Raw genomic sequence first — 12,724 nt, 5'->3', positions numbered from 1 at the left:
ATTTTCAAAGACTTTAGTTTACAAATACACAACTGAATAGAACTTACGCATCTCCGATTTTATATCTACATTTGAGTGAGGTGGAAAGGGTGAGGTGGCATTAATAGGGTATTAATTTCATCAACACAAGACAGAACACGAAACAATGGGTATTGAATAGAAGTGTTTGTAGAAAGCCTATTGGTCCATATTTCTTGATGCTTCTATATTGGAGCGGAGTCTTGAGGTGGGTAGAATATAGTTGTGCATTAATTGGCTGTTGATTGCTGGTGTTGACTTCTTGATGTGTAGTGCCTTGCAAACGTCAAGCCGCCTGCTATCGCTGTATCTATCGATGATTTCTGTGTTGTTTACTAGGATTTCTCTGGCGATGGTTTGGTTGTGGGAAGAGATTATATGTTCCTTAATGGAGCCCTGTTGCTTATGCATCGTTAAACGCCTAGAAAGAGATGTTGTCTTGCCTATATACTGGGTTTTTTGGAGCTTACAGTCCCCAAGAGGGCATTTGAAGGCATAGACGACGTTAGTCTCTTTTAAAGCGTTCTGTTTTGTGTCTGGAGAGTTTCTCATGAGTAGGCTGGCCGTTTTTCTGATTTTATAGTAAATCGTCAGTTGTATCCTCTGATTTTTGTCTGTAGGGATAACGTTTCTATTAACAATATCTTTCAGGACCCTTTCCTCCGTTTTATGAGCTGTGGAAAAGAAGTTCCTGTAAAATAGTCTAATAGGGGGTATAGGTGTTGTGTTAGTTGTCTCTTCAGAGGTTGCATGGCGTTTCACTTTCCTTCTTATGATGTCTTCGACGAAACCATTGGAGAAGCCGTTGTTGACTAGGACCTGCCTTACCCTACAGAGTTCTTCGTCGACTTGCTTCCATTCTGAGCTGTGGCTGAGAGCACGGTCGACATATGCGTTAACAACACTCCTCTTGTACCAGTCTGGGCAGTCGCTGTTGGCATTTAGGCACATTCCTATGTTCGTTTCCTTAGTGTAGACTGCAGTGTGGAAACCTCCGCTCTTTTCCATGACTGTTACATCTAGAAAGGGCAGCTTCCCGTCCTTTTCCATCTCGTAAGTGAAACGCAACACGGAACTCTGCTCAAATGCCTCCTTCAGCTCCTGCAGATGTCTGACATCAGGTACCTGTGTAAAAATGTCGTCAACATACCTGCAGTATATGGCCGGTTTCAAGTTCATGTCGACTAAGACTTTTTGCTCGATGGTACCCATGTAGAAGTTTGCAAACAACTTCTACATGGAACATATAATCTCTTCCCACAACCAAACCATCGCCAGAGAAATCCTAGTAAACAACACAGAAATCATCGATAGATACAGCGATAGCAGGCGGCTTGACGTTTGCGAGGCACTACACATCAAGAAGTCAACACCAGCAATCAACAGCCAATTAATGCACAACTATATTCTACCCACCTCAAGACTCCGCTCCAATATAGAAGCATCAAGAAATATGGACCAATAGGCTTTCTACAAACACTTCTATTCAGTACCCATTGTTTCGTGTTCTGTCTTGTATTGATGAAATTAATACCCTATTAATACCACCTCTTGTTCTGTCTTGTGTTGATGAAATTAATACCCTATTAGTGCCACCTCACCCCATCCACCTCACTCAAATGTAGATATAAAATCGGAGATGCGTAAGTTCTATTCAGTTGTGTATTTGTAAACTAAAGTCTTTGAAAATGTAATAAGTTTTACGAAACGTGCTCGTGTCGCGTCAGACTAGAAATAAAAATGAATTTTGGAGAATTGATTTTTGATTTACCTCCAACAGTGAAAAGAAATGTACGAAAGATTGAAAAAATTCGTGTTAGAATTATTAATCTTACTTTTTCGGTCATATTTAATAATATATGTCTACAGGAAAGACTGCTACCAAAATATATATATATATATATATATATATATATATATATATATATATATATATATAAAGTATAAAAATATTCCATAATAATCTATTAACTTTTAAATAAAAATAAACAAATACTAATACAAAATTGATAATGTGAAAACAAAAAAAACACTAAAAAGCAAACTGAAATGCTCATGAATGATTAAATTGTGTATATATCACTAGGGTTAAGTCTCCAATCTTGGTACATTGGCACTGAAAAAATCTAGAGCGACTGTGCACGTCCATAGAAAAAAGAAAACGAAACTACAAACATATCGAGAACTCTCTGAATATGCTCTAAAATTATATTGAAGAATGTCGGGTATCTAATGGAAGCCTATTACAATACATATTATAATGTTAATCTTTCCATGGGCCTCCAGCCTGGTGCCTTCTTTTGATAATTTCTTACTTTTCATGGGCCTTGAGAAAAATAAAATCAAAGTATATTTTGTGTTACATTTAAGGTGCTAAACCTGATATATTTTCCAATTTTGTTTTCAGGCTTATGTACTGAAAACAAATAACATTTTTGAGCTATAGGGTCACATAAGGCTAGACACCTGGAAAGTTGCGTAATGGGCAACTGTGTCCAGAAAAAACTACCATACTTAACAGTTTCTGGTCTCGAGATACCAAAACCAAGTCCTGTATCTCCAAATCAATTGAAAATGCCACCGACGCAAGCCAACTACAGCATGCTACTAATGTCTACAAATAAATACTGTACCAGACTTCAGTGCTTAGTGGTTCTCACGGTCATGTAATATCAAATATTACAGATAGGTGGTTCCTGGGAAATAAGCCACTGAGCATTTTATGTTCAGTGACTGATGTTCCCATGATGATTTCCCACTGATGTTCAGAATATATATATCTTGCCGTCCGGAGACTGGACATATGAGACAACTCCTAACGCCTCAGTTTTGTAATAACCACCAGTAGGTGTATATCCATGAGTATAGCTTCCATTTCCGTGTAATATGCATCCTTATTCATAAATACAGTAATCACACTGCCTTAATATATGGTAACTGCACAGTCAACTGTCATCACCATAGTATATCTTGTCATAAGTTTTGCAATAAACTGAATATAACCTTTTAAGTTTTTTGAGAACGTCAATAAAGTGTTTAAAAAGACCAAAAATTTTACCCAAGTATTTTTTAAACTATAATCCTCTTTATTCTATTTATTATATATATTATTATCCATTAAATTAGTAGGGTCAGCTGAATAACTAAAAGGTTCTAGTATTGGGCATTCATCCCAAAGCCTAATTATTGTTATGGAAGATCAATTATACCCATACACTGCTGTAGTTGACTTCTGTATGCGTTATGGAACTGTACTGTAGTTTCAGGGAAAGCTAGTGGTGTGTAATAGGCAGTGGTATGAAAGATTGGTAAAAAAGATGAAGACACTCGTATCCCTGTTCACTGCATGGATACAGGTTCAATGAGGCTGCGGTACTTCTATACAGGATAATTTAACATCATAATGTAACTTTTGTCGTCAGGCTAGCTTTTTGATACTGTATTCCCCTTCATATAGTCTAGGGTAGCTGCATAAAGGCAGATGTACCTAATGTATTATTAATAATAATAATAAAGGCCAAAACCCATAAAAACTTAAAAATAAGAGAAGTGGAATGTTCACAAATAATTAACATCATGCTCACCGTCTACACACACATTCAACTTGGTATATAATGAATAATGAAGAGTTAAAATCCTTTTCTAATGTGCCAGAGTAACCTATTAAGCGGATGCCTAGTTTTCTTGACCAGTCTGCTGGCCATCATGGGGATATGAAATTCATAGTTTGTGAGTAGGTCTTTAATTCTTTATAACTTGAGATGGTCCATGGTTTCATAGGTTACCCAATGTGTGAAATAACATTATGTCTGCTCTATATTGAAGCTAGATAAATGTGAAACTGTTACCTCTTGTGAGAGTCGCATTACACACTTTAAAGTGTGTAATGCTGGACTGTAGCTGTACTTGGGATCTTAAAACTTGTTCATGATTTGTCACAATAAGATTAACCTTTATGTGTCTTGTTTGTGGAATTTTTAGTTCTATGACCTGCAGCCTTAACTAGTATGGGAGATGATTATGATTCTCTCAGATCCTCATTCTCTGGGATGATGATGATCATCACTTCTGGGATGATTTTCGTCACTGATAGTGAAAGAACAACTGAACTTAGAAGAATTAATTATACATTAAATTAATTATACATTATTAATTTATTTAATTCTTATTAATTAAGAACTATTATTTTTTTATTATGCACCCCCATACCTATCCCGTGTAAGGCACCACGGGCTCACCATAGCCCGTGTTACTTGAAACTTTTTGTTTCAGGTAGCGAATCTTTAACAACAACAACTATCCCGTGGGCGGTGGTGGAAAGGGTTACAGAGGTACATGATCAGGCAAGGGGAAATTCACACCAGTTACTCCATCTATCATCATTATATTATGCAGGAAGAACCACACGTCTACGGGTCATCCAATAAGGCTAGCAGAGTTCTAGATGTTACCATTGCTAGGCTTAGGCTCTCCAACGAGTACCTCTGGGAGTTTGCAACATCTACTGATGTAGATTTGACTAAATGTAAACTCTGTCAGCAGAACTATTCGCATCCTTTGCGTCATTTCATAATGGCAAGTGAAAAAATTGCGCAATTCAGAGATAACACGATCAATGGAGTCCAAGAAATGTGTAAGTACCTCATTCATAAGAATAAACACTATTCTCATGGTGGAAAAGTTTTTTTTTATTAATATATTAGGTACATCTGCATTTGGGCAGCTACCCGAGACTATAAGAAGGGGAGTACAGTGTGTCAAAAAGCTAGCTACATTGTACTAAAAAATTCCCATCACACAAGATGGTTAGTCATACAGAGGCATGTGATAAGTTAGTGGAAGAGCTTGCAGAGCCACATATAATTGCCTACGAAACTGACCATCTTAATTCATTGGAAGCTTTCCTAAACACATCTCACGGTCGTCCCGGGAGCTCAGTGTACCAGGCGTGTGGCAGGGTGAAGGACCCTGGCTGGCTGCCGCTCCTACAACATTTTCTTCTTGCTATAGTCGCAACAAGATAGAGCAGCGCTGTGGATGAAAGAAGCTTTTTACAGTTTCAAAGTGTGAGAATCAACAGCAAACATATTCAACATAAAGGTAAATTCAGAATTCATCGTACATAACAGGCTCCTGTCCTAAACCTAATTATATAAGTATTCATCCAAAATAAGTCAAGTTCATATATTAAAAATTGTAACCATGAAAGTACTATATAGTTTTGAAAAGTACCAGACATATTCCAGAAGTCCCCAAACTGCGCTACAGCACCAATTAAACTATAATAGTTTGTTTTGGATAGCGGGGTGTTGGGGCAACCCGTCCTCTTAAAAAGAACGTCACTTTTGGCTCGTATGCGCGATATGGCTAAATTTGGACGTAATTTGAAATGAAATCGACTCACAAAAGTGACGTTCTGTTCCGTTTTCTATTTGAGTCGTCCGCCTTACGCGCAGAGGTTATAAGAGGACACTTTAAATTCACGTTTTTCATAACGTTTTGAAACTTTATGAGAATTTCCTGCCCACCTAACCTATCAGAGGACCCTTAACTTACTGTTGTTGAAAAAAGAAATCCCAAATTTATTTTCATTTTTTTTTCATTTTCAAATTACGTCCAAATTCGGCCATACGGGCAAACGGCCAAAAGCGACGTTCTTTTTAAGAGGACAGGTTGGTTGGGGAGGGGGTGTTGGTAGGAGAGAAGAGTCATCGCGGCCTTGAACCAGCGCCTCTCCAGCCATTTGCCAGTGTGATTTCAGACAAATCGATTCAGAATACAACACGGTTTACTTACTCTTAGCAGACCAGTTTAACAGAAGACTAACGGAGAGCCATTAGTAACTCTCCAAGTTGAATAATCATGATTAACAGCACAATAATCGACGGTGTAAGAAAGGATAAATGAGTTACAGCTGAAAGGTCACAAAGTGAAATTTATGTGGATTCCATCTCATGTTGGGATAGTACTCAACGAGGTGGCGGATGACTTGGCCAATCGTGCCACATCAAAACCACAAGTTTACATTGAAATTGAAATTGAAATAAGTTTATTGAGGTAAAATACACAAAAAGGGATGAGGTAGCTTAAGTTATTCTCACCTCGTTCAATACAACGTGTTCATACATATATAGACACTTCACAAACCGTAAACATATTACCGAACATTCTGAGTGATAAACATATACATTTCTTCCTTTACACATGTAGTATATTACCAGACGTACACACAAATACTTTTATGACTAGATATACAGACAATTTGCAATAGACATTCAGACAATTAACAAAAGGTTACAATCTTGGTGCAAAATTCTTATATTTCTCCAGAATATCATCAATCTTTCCGTTGTGACACATAATAATTATTTAGTTCTGGACTATGTCCAGAACTATAGTAAACTCAGTCCAGCCACTTTGACTGGACGGTAGAGCGACGGTCTCGCTTCATGCAGGTCAGAGTTCAGTCCCCAACCGTCCAAGTGGTTGGGCATTATTCCTTCTCCCGTCCCATCCCAAGGTCTTATCCTGACCCCTTCCAAGTGCTATAATGTCGTAATGGCTTGGCGCTTTCCCTGATAATTAAAAAAAATAAAGTAAACTCAGTGCATATAGTATCAGGAAATGGTCTATATCACGGAAAATTGTGCATATTGCTAAAAAAACAAAGAAAACCACATTTTTTTTTTTTACTTTACCAAATACCATGTACATCTCAGCAATTTCTGTTTTAAAGCAAAAGAGTCAATTTAAAATAACAAAGCATGGTTATGATGACGAAAAAACGTATTGACGAACAGTCTATGGTAGATTTCGACTCCAATAGATTCAAAAGATTTTTTGTAATTTGTTTCATTTCGGATAGATGCCCAAAAAGCAATCATGTGTTTGAGTAAGGTTGTCATATTGCTTGAAATTATCATATTAATAGGATAATTTTTCATGCGCCTGAGCCTTTTCTTTAGCTACCTTTGATATTGTTCTGATATATGTTAAACACTATATTAACTCTTTCTGCATCCCTTGACAGTGTACCTATATTTCTATTTCAAATCATTTCAGCAAACGCTGCAAACGTTTTCACAGTACTTTCAGCAGCTATACGATGGGCAAATCAAATGTTCAAGTCGTGGATGGAGGACTTTGAGTATAAGAACTTTCATTCGCTACATCAAGACATTTTGGTTCAACTTTTATCTTAAAAAGGTATTTCCTTGGTAAAGGATCCAGCAGTTTCTTTGAATTCTGTATGAATATGTCATCACAGAATTTGTTTCCTTTTTGTCCCTTAAGACAGGCTGCGGGCAGCCGCGTCCAACAGCCTGGTTGATCAGTCCGGCAACCAGGAGGCCTGGTCGACGACCGGGCCGCGGGGACGCTAAGCCCCGGAAGCACCTCAAGGTAACCTCGAGGTAACCTCGAGGTAAGGTAAGAATTCTGGTTATTTTTAATGTTGCCGAAAATCTTCAGAAGCATAAATATGAGCATAAATATATTATTTTATTTGTTAAATATTATGTATAAATTTCTTATCAGTCCCATGATTGTATTTCCTACACTGCATTTCTTTCAAGTGAACCAGTAGAGTGAGAAAGGGAGAGTCATCATGGCTGCGCGAGTCTTCACTCAAGTGACCAGTAGGCGCCAACTTATGGAACTTGCTGACATGCTCATGGCGGACCTACCCTACTCGGCCACAGTGAGTTGACATGCCTCACCCGACTGTAGCTCCGGGAGAGAACTGTGGACTAGCTAAAACCTTAACACTTACAAGTGATATAGTCTTAGTGACTTGCCGATTTCTCTTGATAATTCCCTTCTCTTTTTGAAAATGATTTTCAAGAAGCTCCTTTAACTATTTTAATGAATGACGATTATGGCTTAATTTAGTTTCAAGAGAGCAATTGGACCATTTCATTATTCATTGATCGTGAGACAACTTCATGTATTCAGTAACTGAGTCGATTTGCCTTAATTTATAACAATGAGTCAACTTTTCTTCCTTGGCAACAGTGAGACGAAAACTGTTTCAGATATATTTTGGTTTTTAAAAATATATCTGATTTAGACTTAGAATTACAAATACATGTAGCTGATTTTATGGTGTTGTCTTTGTCAGTTGCCCGTCCTTTACGGACAAACCAACCCAAAATCTGTAGAGTGCTTATCTCTAGATCAGGAGATCACTCTGTACGCTTCCTACTCTCGGAGATGGGCCTAACGTCACACCTTTAGTTGGTGCGGCCTCAACACTGGCCTCGTTGTCACGTGTACACACCTAACTCGAGCCGCTGTGACTCCCCACAGCGGCTCAGCAGTAATTCTGCCGAGCCTGGCAGAATAACTCTAAAGGGGAGACTCGTTTCTCCTGCAGACTGAGATCATAACACTGAATATATATATATGGACTGAAATATATTGCTTTCAACATTCCCCCACAGAAGGACTACAAAATTTTGGTAATTATTATTATTGATCAAGTAAAATATTAAAAAGGCTTTGTCTTACTATAATATTGCACAAGACCTTGTAATAATATCATTTAATCTCGTAAAAGTCAGTTTATTAACAAGAATGAGTTCTTGAATGCAGATAATTCTCCTTTTAATCATATTTTTTGTTTAGTTGTTAACGTGAATGTAAACTATGACAGATGCACAACAACCTGCTCCTACACGCTCGAGGGTGGCTGTCCACGACCAGGTTCTACACCTTGCCCACCCAACCACCCTCTCACACACTCTTGTGGCAGAAGACGGTAAGTTCTGCGTATCTCCTGCATCCTGTCCTCTCGCATAGTACATCGCATTTTGACGTATAACTCCCCTAAGACCAAAAACTGATGTGCAACAAATCATAGCGGCTCGCAAAATCGATGTGATGTTCAGTTTTCTATTCGCGGGTCATCGAATAGGTTTGGTTCGGGCAATTTAGTACATCATTTTTGTGACGTTGTGAAGCCAGAAACCATACGCCGCCAAAACCAAAATGTACTAACAGTTTTGGAATCAACCGCCTTCTCACTTCATTTATTCCAATCGTTTACTACTCTTTTTGCAAAGAGAAATTTCTAATATTTTCTGCCACATTTGTTTCCTTAGCTTGAATCTATAACCTCTTTTACTTGCGTGCGCGCATTTCCAAGTAATAGAGACTCACAAATGCTGGTGTTCTTACACTGTTTCTCTACCTCTAGAATGTGCCCTCCAGTATTGCAGTCTACTGCCGGGAAGCGGAATTCGAACAACTGATAGAGGCGCTAAGGGAGACGCCTCTATTGAACTGGCAACGACACCTGCTGATCTATGATGTTCCCCACTTCCTGGTTGAGCCGCTGAAGATGCTGGCCCAAGAGCTGGGGAGCTCCCTCGTCTATTGGGATCCAAATTACACATTTACTTACCGCCCTAACATGGATACTGAAATCCTCAGGTTGGTACTTACCTTACCATACAGTGAACTTTAAAGTGGCAATATCTACCGTGCAGGGATATATATACACCAAGAAGTGTCCTCCATTTCTCGGTATACACACTGAGTTTACTTTAGTTCTTGACTTTGTTCAGGGCTAAAGTATACTTGCTGGTTGGTCAGTAAGCTAGAGTCAAGGCTTTAAAAACCCTCGTGCAGTTGATAGGCCTTAAGGCTTAAGCCCTTCACCAAACTAAACATCGCGTAGAGTGGAAACTCAGGAAAGTGTTTGCCAATTCATTTGAGGGAGCTGTTCTAGAACTACGCAGGCTTCATGGTGTTAGATGTTAGAGACGTCTTGTATGTAAGGCAGGGGATGGCTTAGACAATTATTAACATATGTAAGATGGGAAAGAAAAATAGCTTTAATTATATGGAATATAATATGAATAATTATAAAAATAGACAATCTTTAACGGCAATATCAACAATTCAACAGAATGAATATACTGAATACGTTGTAATAAATGCGAATGATATTAAAAAGCTAACAAAAATTATGAAACAATTAAACAATGTTTAGCGTAACATAAGTATGAGAATACATTACAAGCATTTAACAACAATTATTAAGTCTGCCATGATAGCAGCCGAAGGATCATGTAGTACACTTGTGGCGTATGTATGGTAGGGCATGTACCCGGGTCGTCACAGAGCAATGCTTTCACAAGCAATATCTGTGTTTGATTATATTATTATATATAGTTAAATGATATATTTCTTACCGTTGACTGTATTGCATATATATTTATGTACATGTAAAAATCCATGTTCACGTTCAAAAACATAAACATGGATTTTAATACGTGGAACATGGAAAAAAAAACATGTTCTTAAATATTATGGAGTTCGAAGTCAGAACTGAAGTTAAATGTATGATTAACCTGGACTGCTGGTACTTGCACTACCAGTCAAACACTTCTCTATGCTGCGTCAAAAGGGCCCCAATTAAACACCAAAGCATATATTAACAGGCCGTCCAAAGACAGGAGGTAAGACCCGGCCTCCAGGGAAATAGTCCAAAAATTGTACCTGCAAGGGATGATGTCCTCTTGTGCCTGGGACATAAATTATTTAAAATGGATGTAATTACTTTCACTTAATATAAACCTAATCTTACCCAGAAAATGACAGTGCCTGTTGACATTTACTCTACCTTCCAAGAACTCTTTTGGAAAGAGAACCTGGCCTACAAAGACTAGCAAAGGCTCGCCCAAAAGAATTAAGGTGAAGCACAGTTCAAGAACATTCCTCCCCCCCCCCCTGTCGCATATAATCCTGTCCTGGAACGGTTAAAGAACAACACACACCTATTAGTGTCCCTGGAGTTGAAACACTAATCCTATCCAAGGTACTGTGCTGAATATTACAACTTGGAAGGTATTACAATCAATGGAAAGTAAAGTCAGTGGCCAGTATGAATGACTTACCTGAATGATAAAATGCTGGCATTCCCAGCAATAATCGTCCATATTATGAGTGACCAGTGAGGATTATAATAGGGGTGTTTGTTTAGTATTAGGAAAAATCAAAATCACACTATTTTACTCAATTTGTGGACTAGGTTCCCACAGTAACACTATGTTGGCAATAGCCTAATTTTGCGGGTTGCTAGACCCGGCCCCAGGAAGAAACTCCCAAATGTGTGTCTAAAGGTAAATAACGATCTCACCAAGCCCACAGGAAAGAAAGTATCAATCTAATTATTATAAAAAAACTCTTACACTCATAACAAATGATCTAGCCTTCTGACAATTACTTTATGATCCAATACTCTCGTTGGATAGAAGCACGGATTTACACCAACAAAATACTAGGCAGGAATTAACACTGGTGGAACAGTAAATATTACACACAGAACTCTGGTACACCACATCAGTACCATATCCTCTTCCAGGTCACTTTACTTGCTACAAAACTGTGAGTGAGCTGTAAGTTCCATTTATAACCTACTTAATAAAAATATATAACCACGGTGGCAGATATATAAAGGAATGAACTTATCTGAGAGTAAATAATGCTGACAAACTGGACAAGTGCTGTACAAGAATGTAAGAACTTTTGTACTTGTGTGTGTGTATATATATATATATATATATATATATATATATATATATATATATATATATATATATATATATATATATATATATATATATATATATATATATGTCGTACCTAGTAGCCAGAACGCACTTCTCAGCCTACTATGCAAGGCCCGATTTGCTTAATAAGCCAAGTTTTCATGAATTAATTGTTTTTCGACCACCTAACCTACCTAACCTAACCTAACCTAACTTTTTCGGCTACCAAACCTAACCTAACCTATAAAGATAGGTTAGGTTAGGTTAGGTAGGGTTGGTTAGGTTCGGTCATATATCTACGTTATTTTTAACTCCAATAAAAAAAACTTGACCTCATACATAATGAAATGGGTAGCTTTATCATTTCATAAGAAAAAAATTAGAGAAAATATATTAATTCAGGAAAACTTGGCTTATTAGGCAAATCGGGCCTTGCATAGTAGGCTGAGAAGTGCGTTCTGGCTACTAGGTACGACATATATATATATATATATATATATATATATATATATATATATATATATATATATATATATATATATATATATATATATATATATATATATATATATATATATATATATATATATATATATATATGTTTCATTGAATATGACCGCATATTCTGTATTTATTATTTTCTGGTTTAGGGCTTCTATCCCTCTAACTATTTTCTTAGCATCAGGGCTTAATTGAAATAGGAGTTCTCCAAAACTCATTTTCGTACTTTTAAGGTGAAGAAAAGAAGTGATTTACTATAGAGTGTATTACACTTATTTGTATAATTTGCACGACGTTTCGAACCTCCATGGTTCATTCTCAAGTGAACAGATCTTACAATACTAGTTGATTTTATACCCGCATTAGGTCAGGTGATAATACAATGAAGGTGAAAACATGGGGGGATACATAAGGGAAAAACATAGGGGCTGCAGAAGGCTTATTGGCCCATACGAGGCATCTCCTATCTAAACACAAAGATTAATCCAGTGTAATTGGCCTGTTATGTTGGACATTGTCTTCTGTGTTGGCATCGATATGTTCTTGTCTTGTCCTTACTCTCATGGTGGGTAGAGTAAATAGTTCCGTGATTTGGGTGTTCATGGTAGGTCGCTCTATTCTTATGTGAATTGCCTCAAGAATTTGTAATC

At 37.4% G+C, this 12,724-nt stretch overlaps 1 protein-coding gene across 6 annotated transcripts in view; it reads left to right on the top strand.

Moving 5' to 3' along the window:
* Positions 1 to 4,858: 4,858 nt before the first annotated feature.
* LOC138354918 (uncharacterized) overlaps positions 4,859 to 12,724 on the top strand; it is a 17,361-nt gene continuing 9,495 nt past the window's right edge. Inside the window, exons 1-5 of one of the 6 annotated variants that reach the window (XM_069309406.1) lie at positions 4,860 to 5,118; positions 7,316 to 7,430; positions 7,593 to 7,717; positions 8,672 to 8,776; positions 9,215 to 9,450. In XM_069309406.1, the coding sequence (XP_069165507.1) occupies positions 7,625 to 7,717; positions 8,672 to 8,776; positions 9,215 to 9,450 (434 nt within the window). In that variant the 5' untranslated portion in view covers positions 4,860 to 5,118; positions 7,316 to 7,430; positions 7,593 to 7,624. Of the gene's footprint in view, positions 5,119 to 7,080; positions 7,225 to 7,311; positions 7,447 to 7,592; positions 7,718 to 8,671; positions 8,777 to 9,214; positions 9,451 to 12,724 lie in introns of all 6 variants that reach the window. The other 5 variants (XM_069309404.1, XM_069309405.1, XM_069309403.1 and 2 more) reach the window with 5 other exon arrangements.

The sequence above is a fragment of the Procambarus clarkii genome, chromosome 65 (assembly GCF_040958095.1).
Source record: "Procambarus clarkii isolate CNS0578487 chromosome 65, FALCON_Pclarkii_2.0, whole genome shotgun sequence".
In the NCBI taxonomy this organism is placed as follows: domain Eukaryota; kingdom Metazoa; phylum Arthropoda; class Malacostraca; order Decapoda; family Cambaridae; genus Procambarus; species Procambarus clarkii.
The sequence above is the reverse complement of the archived record's forward strand: the minus strand, read 5'-3'. Positions and strand labels throughout refer to the sequence as shown.